Here is a 15,394-nt window from a genome sequence, read left to right on the forward strand (position 1 = left end):
CGGGGACCCCCAAATCCTGCAGGGACCCCCAAATTCCTCCCGGGGACCCCAAAATTCCCCACAGAGACCCCCAAATCCTGCAGGGACCCCCAAATTCCTCCCGGGGACCCCAAAATTCCCCACAGAGACCCCCAAATCCTGCAGGGAGCCCCAAATTTCCCCCCGGGGACCCCCAAGTTTCCCCCCGGGGACCCCCAAATCCCACAGGGACCCCCAAATTCCCTATAAAGGAACATTTACCCTCCCCCAACACCCCCAATTTTAGGACCCCCCCCCCTCCCAGCCCCCCCATTTTTTTGGGGGTCCCCCCCAGACTCACGGTGGCCGTCAGGGTGAGGGGGGGGTCCCCAAATTTGGGGGCGGCGCCCCCCCCCAGGGCTCGGGCCAGGCCCCGCGCAGCCCCCAAGCGCAGCCCCCCCAAATCCTGCTGGAAGCGCCCGTGCATGCCTGGGGGGGGGCAGGGGGGCACCCATGGGTGCTGCGGGCACCCCACCCCCAAATTCGGGGAGACCCCCACCCCCAAACCCCAAATCCCCCCCCCAAGGATACCCCATAACCCCTTAAAGGGGGGGGGGAGTCCCCAAATGTCCCAAAGCTGCTCCCCCCACCCATGGAGACCCCAGACCCCAAATCCCCCACCCAAGGGTGCCCCCCCACCCCATAACCCCCCCCATGAAGACCCCAGACCCCAAATCCCCCCCCATGAAGACCCCAGACCCCAAATCCCCCCTCCATGGGTGCCCCCCCACCCCACAACCCCCCCCAAAAGGACCCCAGACCCCCCCATGAAGACCCCAGACCCCAAATCCACCCACCCCATACCCCCCACAAAGGACCCCAGACCCCAAATCCCCCCTCCATGGGTGCCCCCCCCAACCCACAACCCCCCCCAAAAGGACCCCAGACCCCCCCATGAAGACCCCAGACCCCAAATCTCCCCCCCATGAAGACCCCAGACCCCAAATCCCCCCCCATGAAGACCCCAGACCCCAAATCCCCACCCAAGGGTGCCCCCTCACCCCACAACCCCCCTCAAAGGACCCCAGACCCCAAATCTCCCCCCCATGAAGACCCCAGACCCCAAATCTCACCCCCCAAAGGACCCCAGACCCCAAATCCACCCACCCCATACCCCCCCAAAGGACCCCAGATCCCTCATGAAGACCCCAGACCCCAAATCCCCCCCCCATGGGTGCCCCCCCACCCCATAACCCCCCCCATGAAGACCCCAGACCCCAAATCTCACCCCCAAAATGACCCCAGACCCCCCCATGAAGACCCCAGACCCCAAATCTCGCTCCCCAAAGGACCCCAGACCCCAAATCTCCCCTCCATGGGTGCCCCCCCATCCCCACAACCCCCCCCAAACGGACCCCAGACCCCAAATCCCCCCCCCAAAGGACCCCAGACCTCAAATCCCCCCCCATGAAGACCCCAGACCCCAAATCCCCCCCCCCAAGGGTGTCCCCCCACCCCATAACCCCCCTCAAAAGGACCCCAAATCTCCCCCCAGAGGACCCCAGACCCCAAATCCCCCCCTAAGGGTGCCCCCCCACCCCATAACCCCCCCATGAAGACCCCAGACCCCAAATCTCCCCCCATGAAGACCCCAGACCCCAAATCTCCCCCCAAGGGTGCCCCCCCACCCCATAACCCCCCCCATGAAGACCCCAGACCCCAAATCTCCCCCCATGAAGACCCCAGACCCCAAATCTCCCCCCACAAAGGACCCCAGACCCCAAATCCCCCCCCAACGGACCCCAGACCCCAAATCCCCCCCCAAGGGTGCCCCCCCAACCCCATAACCCCCCCATGAAGACCCCAAATCTCCCCCCAAAAGGACCCCAGACCCCAAATCCACCCACCCCATACCCCCCCCATGAAGACCCCAGACCCCAAATCCCCCCCCAAGGGTGCCCCCCCACCCCACAACACCCCCCAAAGGACCCCAGACCCCAAATCCACCCACCCCAAATCTCCCCCCCAAAGGACCCCAGACCCCAAATCCCCCCTCCATGGGTGCCCCCCCACCCCATACCCCCCCATGAAGACCCCACACCCCAAATCCACCCACCCCATATCCCCCCACAAAGGACCCCAGACCCCAAATCCCCCCCCATGAAGACCCCAGACCCCAAATCCCCCCTCCAAGGGTGCCCCCTCACCCCATAACCCCCCCCATGAAGACCCCCCACCCCATAACCCCCCCCAAAAGGACCCCAGACCCCCCCCATGAAGACCCCAGACCCCAAATCCCCCCCCAAGGGTGCCCCCCCACCCCATAACCCCCCCCATGAAGACCCCAGACCCCAAATCTCCCCCCCATGAAGACCCCAGACCCCAAATCTCCCCCCCAGAGGACCCCAGACCCCAAATCTCCCCCCCCATGAAGACCCCAGACCCCAAATCCCCCACCCAAGGGTGCCCCCCCACCCCATAGCCCCCCCCATGAAGACCCCAGACCCCAAATCTCCCCCCCATGAAGACCCCAGACCCCAAATCTCCACCCCATGAAGACCCCAGACCCCAAATCCCCCCCCAGAGGACCCCAGACCCCAAATCCCCCCTCCATGGCTGCCCCCCCGCCCCATAACCCCCCCCAAAAGGACCCCAGACCCAAAATCTCCCCACCAAAGGACCCCAGACCCCAAATCCCCCCCCAAGGGTGCCCCCCCATCCCATAACCCCCCCATGAAGACCCCAGACCCCAAATCTCGCCCCCCAGAGGACCCCAGACCCCAAATCCCCCACCCAAGGGTGCCCCCCCACCCCACAACCCCCCCCCCAAAAGGACCCCTGACCCCCCCATGAAGACCCCAGACCCCAAATCTCCCCCCCATGGAGACCCCAGACCCCAACCCCCCCCCCCCAAAAGCCCCCCCGCCCCTCCCCCACTCACGGGGGGCGTCCTCGCGCTCCCTCAGGGCCCGATCCACGAAGAGCCGCGTGCGGGGGGGAGGGGCAGGCGGGGGAGGGGCGCGGGGGGGGTCTCCCCCCCCCCAGCCCCGCGACCCCCCCCCAAATCCGCGCGGCGCCGCAGCATCCGGATCGACAGGGCGCCCCCTGGCGGCGCGGAGGACTCAGCGACCCCCCCCCAAATTTGGGACCCCCCCCCTCATTCTGGGACCCCCCCCCAAAATTTGGGACCCCCCCCTCCCCCCATAAGTGCCCCCACCCCCTCCCCTAATTTGGGACCTTCTCACCCATGGGACCCCCCCTCAATTTGGGACCCCCCCCTCAATTTAGACCCCCCCCTCAATTTGGGACCCTCCCCCCCCCAAACCCACCCATGGGACCTCTTCCCATTTTAGGACCCCCCCCCTCATTTTGGGACCCCCCCCTCAATTTGGGACCCCCCCCTCATTTTGGGACCCCCCCAATTTGGGACCCCCCCCCTCATTCTAGGACCCCCCCTCAATCTGGGACCCCCCCCCTCAATTTGGGACCCCCCCCTCAATTTGGGACCCCCCCTCATTTTGGGACCCCCCCCCTCAATTTGGGACTCCCCCCCCATTTTGAAACCCCCCCAATTTGGGACCCCTCCCCCACCCCCTCCCGACTCCTCCCCACCCTTGGGTGCCCCCCCAACCCCCCCAATGCCCCCCAAACCTGGGACCCCCCCCCACCCTTGGGTGCCCCCCAGTGCCCCCCCACCCCTGGGACCCCTCCCCACCCTTGGGTGCCCCTCCCGGTGCCCCCCCCACCCCTGGGACCCCTCCCCACCCTTGGGTGCCCCTCCCGGTGCCCCCCCCACACCTGGGACCCCTCCCCACCCTTGGGTGCCCCCCCCACCCTTGGGTGCCCCTCCCCACCCTTGGGTGCCCCTCCCGGTGCCCCCCCCACACCTGGGACCCCTCCCCACCCTTGGGTGCCCCTCCCGGTGCCCCCCCCACCCCTGGGACCCCTCCCCACCCCTGGGTGCCCCTCCCGGTGCCCCCCCCCACCCCTGGGACCCCTCCCCACCCTTGGGTGCCCCTCCCGGTGCCCCCCCCACACTTGAGACCCCTCCCCACCCTTGGGTGCCCCTCCCGGTGCCCCCCCCACATCTGGGACCCCTCCCCACCCTTGGGTGCCCCCCCAACCCCCCCGATGCCCCCCAAACCTGAGACCCCTCCCCACCCTTGGGTGCCCACCCCTGGGACCCCTCCCCACCCTTGGGTGCACCCCCCACCCCTGGGACCCCCCCCCACCCTTGGGTGCCCCTCCCGGTGCCCCCCCCACCCCTGGGACCCCCCCCCACCCATGGGTGCCCCCCGTGCCCACCGCGGCCGGTGCACAGCAGCGTGTTCTCCTCCCGCCCGTAGCGCCCAAAGCACAGCCCGGTCACCACCTCCTGTGGGGAGGGGCACCCATGGGTGGGGGAGGCACCCATGGGTGACGGGGGGCACCCAGATACCGGGGAGGCACCCTGGGGTGGGTGGGGGGCACCTAAATACAGGGGGGGGGCACCCAGGTGTATCAGGGGGGCACCCAAGGGTGGGTGGGGGACACCCAAGGATGAGGTGGGGGCACCCTGGGGTGGGTGGGGGGCACCCAAAGATGAGGTGGGGGCACCCTGGGGTGGGTGGGGGGCACCCAAAGATGAGGTGGGGGCACTGAAATACACGGGGGGGACACCCAAGGATGAGGGGGGGGCACCCAGGGGTGAAGGGGGGGCACCCAAATATGGAGAGGGACACCCTGGGGTGGGTGGGGGGCACCTAAATACAGGGGAGGGGCACCCAGGTGTATGAGGGGGGCACCCAAGGGTGGGTGGGGGGCACCCTGGGGTGGGTGGGGGGCACCCAGATACACGGGAGGGGCACCCATGGGTGAGGGGGGGCACCCAGATACCGGGGAGGCACCCTGGGGTGGGTGGGGGACACCCAGATACAGGGGAGGGGCACCCAGGGGTGAAGGGGGGCACCCAAATATGGGGTGGGGCACCCTGGGGTGAGCGGGGGCACCCAAATATGGAGAGGGGCACCCTGGGGTGGGTGGGGGGCACCTAAATACAGGGGGGGGGCACCCTGGGGTGGGAGGGGGGCACCCAAGGATGAGGTGGGGGCACCCAAATACACGGGGGGGGCACCCAGGGGTGAACGGGGGGCACCCAAATATGGAGAGGGGCACCCTGGGGTGGGAGAGGGGGCACCCAAATACAGGGGGGGGGCACCCAGGGGTGAAGGAGGGGCACCCAAATATGGAGAGGGGCACCCAAGGGTGGGAGGGGGGCACCCAATGGTAAAGGGGGGTGCTCAAATTTGGGAGGAGGGCACCCAAATATGGGGTGGGGGGGCACCCAGGGGTGAGCGGGGGTACCTAAATACATGGGGGGGGGGGGCACCCAAAGAGTGGGTGGGGGGCACCCAAAGGTGAGGGTGGAATTTGGGGATATTTTGGGGGTTTTTTGGGGGTCCCCAGCTGCGTTTTGAGGCTCCCAGGGTGGAATTTGGGGTATTTTTGGGGTATTTTGGGGGGTTTTTGGGGATCCCAAAAGGTTTCAGAGTTCCAGGGTGAGATTAGGAGATATTTTGGGATATTTGAGGAGCATTTTGGGGGATTTTTGGGGTATTTTGGGGGTTTTTGGGGGTCCCCAGCTGCATTTTGAGGCTCCCAGGGTGGAATTTGGGGTATTTTGGGGTATTTTTGGGGGTTTTTGGGTGTCTCCAGCTGCGTTTTGAGGCTCCCAGGGTGGAATTTGGGGTATTTTGGGGGTTTTTGGGGGTCCCCAGCTGCATTTTGAGGCTCCCAGGGTGGAATTTGGGGATATTTTGGGGTATTTTGGGAGGATTTTGGGGGTTTTTGGGGGTCCCCAGCTGCGTTTTGAGGCTCCCAGGGTAGAATTTGAGGATATTTTGGGGTATTTTTGGAGGATTTTGGGGTTTTTTGGGGTATTTTGGGGGTTTTTGGGGGTCCCCAGCTGCTTTTTGAGGCTCCCGAGGTGGAATTTGGGGATATTTTGGGGTATTTTGGGAGGATTTTGGGGGTTTTTTGGGGATCCTGATATTTTAGGATATTTGAGGAGTTTTTTGGGGGTCCCCAGCTGCGTTTTGAGGCTCCCAGGGTGGAATTTGGGGTATTTTGGGAGGATTTTGGGGGTTTTTGGGGGTCCCCAGCTGCGTTTTGAGGCTCCCAGGGTGGAATTTGGGGTATTTTTGGGGTATTTTGGGGGGTTTTTGGGGATCCCAAAAGGTTTCAGAGTTCCAGGGTGAGATTAGGAGATATTTTGGGATATTTGAGGAGCATTTTGGGGGATTTTTGGGGTATTTTGGGGGTTTTTGGGGGTCCCCAGCTGCATTTTGAGGCTCCCAGGGTGGAATTTGGGGTATTTTGGGGTATTTTTGGGGGTTTTTGGGTGTCTCCAGCTGCGTTTTGAGGCTCCCAGGGTGGAATTTGGGGTATTTTGGGGGTTTTTGGGGGTCCCCAGCTGCATTTTGAGGCTCCCAGGGTGGAATTTGGGGATATTTTGGGGTATTTTGGGAGGATTTTGGGGGTTTTTGGGGGTCCCCAGCTGCGTTTTGAGGCTCCCAGGGTAGAATTTGAGGATATTTTGGGGTATTTTTGGAGGATTTTGGGGTTTTTTGGGGTATTTTGGGGGTTTTTGGGGGTCCCCAGCTGCTTTTTGAGGCTCCCGAGGTGGAATTTGGGGATATTTTGGGGTATTTTGGGAGGATTTTGGGGGTTTTTTGGGGATCCTGATATTTTAGGATATTTGAGGAGTTTTTTGGGGGTCCCCAGCTGCGTTTTGAGGCTCCCAGGGTGGAATTTGGGGTATTTTGGGAGGATTTTGGGGGTTTTTGGGGGTCCCCAGCTGCGTTTTGTGGCTCCCAGGGTGGAATTTGGGGATATTTTGGGGTATTTTGGGAGGATTTTGGGGTTTTTTTGGGAGGATTTTGGGGATTTTTGGGAGGATTTTGGGGATTTTTGGGAGGATTTTGGGGGTTTTTTGGGGTCCCGGAAGATTTCAGAGTTCCAGGGTGAGATTAGAAGATATTTTGGGATATTTGAGGAGCATTTTGGGGTTTTTTGGGGGTCTCCAGCTGCGTTTTGAGGCTCCCAGGGTGGAATTTGGGGTATTTTGGGGTATTTTGGGAGCATTTTGGGGGTTTTTTGGGGGTCCCCAGCTGCATTTTGAGGCTCCCAGGGTGGAATTTGGGGATATTTTGGGGTATTTTGGGAGGATTTTGGGGGTTTTTTGGGGATCCTGATATTTTAGGATATTTGAGGAGTTTTTTGGGGGTACCTAGCTGCGTTTTGTGGCTCCCAGGGTGGAATTTGGGGATATTTTGGGGTATTTGAGGAGCATTTTGGGGTTTTTTTGGGGGTCCCCAGCTGCATTTTGAGGCTCCCAGGGTGGAATTTGGGGATATTTGAGGAAGATTTTGGGGGGTTTTTGGGGTCCCCAGCTGCGTTTTGAGGCTCCCAGGGTGGAATTTGGGGATATTTTGGGTTATTTTTGGGGTATTTTGGGGGTTTTTGGGGGTCTCCAGCTGCATTTTGAGGCTCCCAGGGTGGAATTTGGGGTATTTTTGGAGGATTTTGGGGGGTTTTGGGGGTCCCCAGCTGCGTTTTGAGGCTCCCGGGGTGGAATTTGGGGATATTTTGGGGTATTTTGGGAGGATTTTGGGGGTTTTTTGGGGTTTTTTGGGGGTCCCCACCTGCGTTTTCAGGGTGCAGAGCAGGGTCCTGCCCCGGTAGAGCCGCAGCTCCCCCGAGGGTCCCGGGGGGGTCCCCAAGGCCACCAGGGCAGCCCCCAGACCCCTCCCGGGCAGCGCCGCCCCCGCCAGCCCCGAGATGGGTCCCGGTAGCCGCAGGGTCCAGAGCCGGCGGCCCTGGGGGGAAAAAAGGGTCAGGAGGGGAAAAAGGGGGTCCCTGAGGGGTTTGGGGGGGTCCCTGAGGGGTTTGGGGGGGTCCCTGAGGGATTTGGTGGGGAGATTTGAGGGTCCCAGAGGGGTTTGGGGGGCTCCTGGAGGGGTTTGGGGGGAGATTTGGGGGTCCCAGAAGGGTCTGAGGGAGAGTTTGAGGGTCCCTGAGGGGTTTGGGGGGGTCCCTGAGGGGTTTGGGGGGAGATTTGGGGGTCCCAGAGGGGTTTGAGGGGGATTTGGGGGTCCTTGAGGGGTTTGGGGGGAGATTTGGGGAATCCCAGAGGGGTTTGGGGGGGTCCCAGAGGGGTTTGGGGTGAGGGGATTTGGGGGTCCCTGAGGGGTTTGGGGGGTCCCTGAGGGGTTTGGGGGGAGATTTGGGGGTCCCAGAGGGGTTTAGGGGGGATTTGGGGAATCCCAGAAGGGTCTGAGGGAGAGTTTGAGGGTCCCTGAGGGGTTTGGGGAGGTCCCAGAGGGGTTTGGGGGGTCCCAGAGGGATTTGGGGGGGTCCCAGAGGGATTTGGGGGGGTCCTGGAGGGGTTTGGGGGGAGATTTGGGGGTCCCAGAGGGGTTTGGGGGGGATTTGGGGAATCCCAGAAGGGTCTGAGGGAGAGTTTGAGGGTCCCAGCGAGGTTTGGGGGGGTCCCAGAGGGATTTGGGGGGGAGATTTGGGGGTCCCAGAGGGGTTTGAGGCGGTCCCAGAGGGGTTTGGGGGGGTCTCAGAGGGGTTTGGGGGGGTCCCTGAGGGGTTTGGGGGGAGATTTGGGGGTCCCAGAGGGATTTGGGGGGGTCCCAGAGGGATTTGGGGGGGTCCTGGAGGGGTTTGGGGGGATCCCTGAGGGGTTTGGGGGGGTCCCAGAGGGGTCTGGGGGGGAGATTTGGGGGTCCCAGAGGGGTTTGGGGGGGTCCCTGAGGGGTTTGGGGGGGAGTTTGGGGGTCCCAGAGGGATTTGGGGGGGTCCCTGAGGGATTTGGGGGGGTCCTGGAGGGGTTTGGGAGGATCCCTGAGGGGTTTGGGGGGTCCCAGAGGGATTTGGGGAGGAGATTTGGGGGTCCCAGAGGGGTTTTGGGGGATTTGGGGAATCCCAGAGGGATCTGGGGGGTATTTGTGGGTCTCAGAGGGATTTGGGGGGGCTCAGAGTGGGATATGAGCAGGTTTGGGGGGGATTTGGGGTCACCCGGGGCAGTCTGAGGGCAGGTTTGGGGGGATTTGGGGGGATTTTGGGGGGATTTGGGGGGATTTGGGGTCACCTGGGGCAGTCTGAGGGCAGGTTTGGGGGGATTTGGGGGGATTTTGGGGGGATTTTGGGGGGTTTGGGGTCACCTGGGGCAGTCTGAGGGCAGGTTTGGGGGATTTGGGGGGATTTTGGGGGATTTGGGGTCACCTGGGGCAGTCTGAGGGCAGGTTTGGGGGGATTTGGGGGGATTTTGGGGGGATTTTGGGGGGATTTTGGGGGTTTTGGGGTCACCTGGGCGCTGAAGGCAGATTTGGGGGGATTTTGGGGGATTTTGGGGGATTTTGGGGGTTTTGGGGTCACCTGGGCGCTGAAGGCCTGCAGGGTCCCGTCGGCCGTGGCAGCCAGGAGCCCCCAATCCTGTGGGATCAGCCCCACGGGGCGCGACCCCAGCACCCCCAAAATCCTGCCGTGCTCCCGGGACCTGGGGGCCCAAAAACCTCCATAATCCCCCCAAAAAACCCCAAAAAACCCCAAAATAACCCCCAAAAACCTCCATTAACCCACCAAAAACCCCCAAAAACCTCCATAACCCACCCCAAAATAACCCAAAATAATCCCCAAAAACCTCCATTAACCCACCCCAAAAACCCCCATAACCCACCCCAAAATAACCCCCAAAAACCTCCATTAACCCACCCCAAAAACCCCCAAAATAACCCCCAAAAATCTCCATAAACCCCCCAAAATAACCCCCAAAAACCTCCATTAACCCACCCCAAAATAACCCAAAATAACCCCCAAAAACCTCCATTAACCCACCCCAAAATACCCCAAAATAACCCCCAAAAACCTCCATTAACCCACCCCAAAATAACCCCCAAAAATCTCCATTAACCCACCCCAAAATAACCCCCAAAAATCTCCATTAACCCACCCCAAATAACCCCCAAAAACCTCCATAACCCACCCCAAAATAAACCCAAAATAACCCCCAAAAACCTCCATTAACCCACCCCAAAATAACCCCAAAAACTTCCATAACCCACCCCAAAAAAAACCAAAATAACCCCAAAAACCTCCATTAACCCACCCCAAAAAACCCCAAATAACCCCCAAAAACCTCCATAACCCACCCCAAAATAACCCCCAAAAACTTCCATTAACCCACCCCAAAATAACCCAAAATAACCCCCAAAAACCTCCTTAACCCACCCCAAAAAAAACCCCAAAAACCTTCATTAACCCACCCCAAAATAACCCCCAAAAACCTCCATTAACCCACCCCAAAAAACCCAAAATAACCCCAAAAAATCTCCATAAACCCCCAAAAATAACCCCCAAAAACCTTCATTAAGCCACCAAAAACCCCCAAAATAACCCCAAAAATCTCCATAACCCACCCCAAAATAACCCAAAATAACCCCAAAAACCCCCAAAATAACCCCCAAAAATCTCCATAAACCCCCCCAGGACACCCCCAAACCCCCCCAAAACTCCCCCCAAACCCCCTCCAAACCCTCCCAGGACCCCCCAAATCCCACCCAGGACCCCCCAAACCCCCCCAGGACCCCCCAGGACCCCCCAGGACCCCCAAACTCACCGGCTCAGCCCTCTCAGGGTCCCATCCCTGCACCCCAAATCCCCCCCAGGACCCCCCCAAAATACCCCAAATCCCACCCAGGACACCCCCAAACCCCCCCAAAACCCCTCCAAACCCCCCCAAAACTCCCCCAAAGCCCCTCCAAACCCTCCCAGGACCCCCCAAACCCCCCCAAAACTCCCCCCAACCCCCCCAGGACCCCCCAAACCCCCCCAGGACCCCCAAACTCACCGGCTCAGCCCTCTCAGGGTCCCATCCCTGCACCCCAAATCCCCCAGGACCCCCCCAAAACCCCCTCCAATCCCCCCAAAGCCCCTCCAAACCCCTCCCAGGACCCCCCAAACCCTCCCAGGACCCCCCAAATCCCCCCAGGACCCCCAAACTCACCGGCTCAGCCCCCGCAGGGTCCCGTCCCTGCACCCCAAATCCCCTAAAACCCCCCCAGGACACCCCCAAACCCCCCAAAAACTCCCCCCAACCCCCCCAAAACTCCCCCAAACCCCCTCCAAACCCCCCCAGGACCCCCCAGGACCCCCCAGGACCCCCAAACTCACCAGCTCAGCCCCCACAGGGTCCCGTCCCTGCACCCCAGACCTCTCCAGATCCCCCCAGGACACCCCCAAACCCCCCCAAAACTCCCCAAAACCCCCCCAAAACTCCCCAAAATCCCCTTCAAACCCTCCCAGGACCCCCCAAATCCCCCCAGGACCCCCAAACTCACCGGCTGAGCCCCCTCAGGGTCCCATCCCTGCACCCCAGACCCCCTAAAACCCCCCCAGGACACCCCCAAAACCCCCCCAAACCCCCTTCACACCCTCCCAGGACCCCCCAAACCCCCCCAGGACCCCCCAGACCCCCCCCAGGACCCCCCAGGACCCCCCAGGACCCCCAAACTCACCGGCTCAGCCCCCGCAGGGTCCCATCCCTGCACGCCAAACCTCTCCAGATCCCCCCAAAATGCCCCAAATCCCCCCCAGGGCACCCCCAAACCCCCCCAAAACTCCCCAAAACCCTCCCAGGACCCCCCAGGACCCCCCAGGACCCCCCAGGACCCCCAAACTCTCCGGCTCAGCCCCCGCAGGGTCCCGTCCCTGCACCCCAAATCCCCCAGGACCCCCCCAAAATACCCCAAATCCCACCCAGGACACCCCCAAACCCCCCAAAACTCCCCCAAAACCCCCTCCAGACCCCCCCAGGACCCCCAAACTCCCATCCCTGCACCCCAGACCCCCTAAAACCCCCCCAGGACACCCCCAAACCCCCCCAAAACTTCCCCAAAACCCCCTCCAAACCCTCCCAGGACCCCCCAAACCCCCCCAGGACCCCCAAACCCCCCCAGGACCCCCAAACTCACCAGCTCAGCCCCCACAGGGTCCTGTCCCTGCACCCCAAATCCCCCAGGACCCCCCCAAAATACCCCAAATCCCCCCCAGGACCCCCCAAACCCCCCCAGGACACCCCAGGACCCCCAAACCCCCCAAACTCTCCGGCTCAGCCCCCTCAGGGTCCCGTCCCTGCACCCCAAATCCCACAGGACCCCCCCAAAATACCCCAAATCCCACCCAGGACCCCCCAAAATACCCCAAAACCCCCCAGGACCCCCAAACTCACCGGCTCAGCCCCCTCAGGGTCCCGTCCCTGCACCCCAGACCCCCTAAAACCCCCCCAGAACACCCCCAAACCCCCCCAACCCCCCCAAAAACCCCCTCCAAATCCTCCCAGGACCCCCCAAACCCCCCCAGGACCCCCCAAATTCCCCCAGGACCCCCAAACTCACCGGCTCAGCCCCCTCAGGGTCCCGTCCCTGCACGCCAAACCTCTCCAAATCCCCCCCAGGACACCCCCAAACCCCCCCAAAACTCCCCCAAACCCCCTTCAAACCCTCCCAGGACCCCCCAGGACCCCCCAGGACCCCCAAACTCACCGGCTCAGCCCCCGCAGGGTCCCGTCCCTGCACCCCAGACCCCCTAAAACCCCCCCAGGACACCCCCAAACCCCCCCAAACCCCCCCAAAACCCCCTCCAAACCCTCCCAGGACCCCCCAAACCCTCCCAGGTCCCCCCAAACCCCCCCAGGCCCCCCCCAGGACCCCCAAACTCACCGGCTCAGCCCCCGCAGGGTCCCGTCCCTGCACCCCAGACCCCCTAAAACCCCCCCAGGACACCCCCAAAATACCCCAAATCCCACCCAGGACCCCCCCAAACCCCCCCAAAACCCCTTCAAACCCTCCCAGGACCCTCCAGGAGCCCCCAGGACCCCCAAACTCACCGGCTGAGCCCCCTCAGGGTCCCATCCCTGCACGCCACCCCCAGGCGGCACCGCCCGTCCCCGGGGCCACGGGGCACCACGAACGCGGGGGGCGATGGCACCCAGCCCTGGGGGCACCCCAAAAGGGTCAGGGGGACCCCAAAAGGGTCAGGGGGCACCCAGCCCTGGGGGACCCCAAAAGGGTCAGGGGCACCCCAAAAGGGTCAGGGGCACCCCAAAAGGGTCAGGGGGCACCCAGCCCTGGGGGCACCCCAAAAGGGTCAGGGGGACCCCAAAAGGGTCAGGGGCACCCCAAAAGGGTCAGGGGGACCCAGGGGGCTTCCAAGAAGGTCCTGGCAAGGTCAGGATGGGTCTGGGAGCATCCAAAGAGGTTTGGGGGTATCCAAGGTGAATTTTGGGGATCCCCAGGTGGGTTTTGGGGTGTCCCGGATGGGTTTTGGGGTGTCCCAGGTGTATTTTGGGGTTCCCCAGGTCCATTTTGGGGTGTCCCAGGTCCATTTTGGGGTTCCCAGGCAGATTTTGGTGTTCCCCAGGTGTATTTTGGGGTTCCCCAGGTCCATTTTGGGGTGTCCCAGGCACATTTTGGGGTGTCCCAGGTCCATTTTGGGGTGTCCCAGGTCCCATTTTGGGGTATCCAGGTGTATTTTGGTGTTCCCCAGGTGCATTTTGGTGTTCCACAGCTGTATTTTGGTGTTCCCCAGGTCCATTTTGGTGTTCCCTGGTTGTATTTTGAGGTGTCCCAGATCAATTTTGGGGTGCCCCAGGTGTATTTTGGGGTTCCCAGGTGTATTTTGGTGTTCCCCAGGCACATTTTGGGATGTCCCAGGTCCATTTTGGGGTGTCCCAGGTGTATTTGGGGTTCCCCAGGTGTATTTTGGGGTTCCCCAGGTCCATTTTGGTGTTCCCCAGGTCCATTTTGGGGTGTCTCAGGTGTATTTTGGTGTTCCCCAGGTCCATTTTGGTGTTCCCCGGGTGTATTTCGGGGTGTCCCAGGCAGATTTTGGGGTTCCCCAGGTGTATTTCGGGGTTCCCCAGGCACATTTTGGGGTTCCCCAGGTGTATTTTGAGGTGTCCCAGGTCCATTTTGGGGTATCTCAGCTGTATTTTGGGTTCCCCAGCTGTATTTCAGGGTTCCCCAGGTCCATTTTGGGGTGTCCCAGGTCCATTTTGGGGTTCCCCAGGTGTATTTTGGGGTTCCCTAGGTCCATTTCAGGATTCCCCAGGTGTATTTTGGGGTGTCCCAGGTCCATTTTGGTGTTCCTCAGGTCCATTTTGGGGTGTCCCAGGTCCATTTTGGGGTATCCCAGGTCCATTTTGGGGTGTCCCCAGGTCCATTTTGGGGTATCCAGGTGTATTTTTGGGTTCCCCAGGTGTATTTCGGGGTTCCCCAGGCACATTTTGGGGTATCCCAGCTGTATTTTGGGGTATCCCAGGTGTATTTCGGGGTTCCCCATGTCCATTTTGGCGTGTCCCAGGTCCATTTTGGGGTGTCCCAGGTCCATTTCAGGGTTCCCCAGGCACATTTTGGGGTGTCCCAGGTCCATTTCGGGGTTCCCCAGGTCCATTTTGGGGTTCCCCAGGTCCATTTTGGGGTTCCCCAGGTCCATTTTGGGGTGTCCCAGGTCCATTTCGGGGTGTCCCAGCTGTATTTCGGGGTTCCCCAGGTCCATTTTGGGGTGTCCCAGCTGTATTTTGGTGTTCCCCAGGCAGATTTTGGTGTTCCCCAGGTCCATTTCGGGGTTCCCCGGGCAGTTTTGGGGTGTCCCAGGCACATTTTGGGGTATCCCATATGTATTTTGGGTTCGCCAGGTGTATTTTGGGCTCCCCAGGTCCATTTCGGGGTGTCCCAGGTCCATTTTGGGTTCCCCAGGTCCATTTTGGGGTGTCCCAGGCACATTTCGGGGTGTCCCAGGTACATTTTGGTGTTCCCAGCTGTATTTTGGGGTTCCCCAGGTCCATTTTGGGGTGTCCCAGGTCCATTTTGGGGTGTCCCAGGTGTATTTCGGGGTGTCCCAGGTATATTTTGGGGTGTCCCAGCTGTAATTTGGGCTCCCCAGGTCCATTTCGGGGCTCCCCAGGTCCATTTCGGGGTGTCCCAGGTCCATTTTGGGTTCCCCAGGTCCATTTTGGTGTCCCCCAGGCACATTTTGGGGTGTCCCAGCTGTATTTTGGGTTCCCCAGGTCCATTTTGGGGTGTCCCAGGTCCATTTTGGGGTTCCCCAGGTCCATTTTGGGGTGTCCCAGGTCCATTTTGGGGTATCCCAGGCACATTTTGGGTTCCCCAGGTCCATTTTGGGTTGTCCCAGGTGTATTTTGGTGTTCCCCAGGTGTATTTTGGGGTATCCCAGGTGTATTTTGGGGTTCCCCAGGTCCATTTTGGGGTGTCCCAGGTCCATTTCGGGGTGTCCCAGCTGTATTTTGGGGCGTCCCAGGTGTATTTTGGGGTTCCCCAGGTCCATTTTGGGGTTCCCCAGGTGTATTTTGGGGTTCCCCAGGCAGATTTTG

The 15,394-nt window shown here is 61.5% G+C and overlaps 1 protein-coding gene across 1 annotated transcript in view; it reads right to left on the reverse strand.

The window, feature by feature from the left end:
• Positions 1 to 320: 320 nt before the first annotated feature.
• BBS1 (Bardet-Biedl syndrome 1) overlaps positions 321 to 15,394 on the reverse strand; it is a 30,508-nt gene continuing 15,434 nt past the window's right edge. The window contains exons 9-14 of the mRNA XM_072920161.1: positions 12,890 to 12,996; positions 9,382 to 9,502; positions 7,641 to 7,814; positions 4,264 to 4,333; positions 2,900 to 3,063; positions 321 to 447 (exon numbers count right to left, since the gene is read on the reverse strand). Of these exons, the coding sequence (XP_072776262.1) occupies positions 2,921 to 3,063; positions 4,264 to 4,333; positions 7,641 to 7,814; positions 9,382 to 9,502; positions 12,890 to 12,996 (615 nt within the window). The 3' untranslated portion in view covers positions 321 to 447; positions 2,900 to 2,920. The remainder of the gene's footprint in view (positions 448 to 2,899; positions 3,064 to 4,263; positions 4,334 to 7,640; positions 7,815 to 9,381; positions 9,503 to 12,889; positions 12,997 to 15,394) is intronic.

Source organism: Taeniopygia guttata, chromosome 31, assembly GCF_048771995.1.
Source record: "Taeniopygia guttata chromosome 31, bTaeGut7.mat, whole genome shotgun sequence".
NCBI classification, from domain to species: Eukaryota; Metazoa; Chordata; class Aves; order Passeriformes; family Estrildidae; genus Taeniopygia; species Taeniopygia guttata.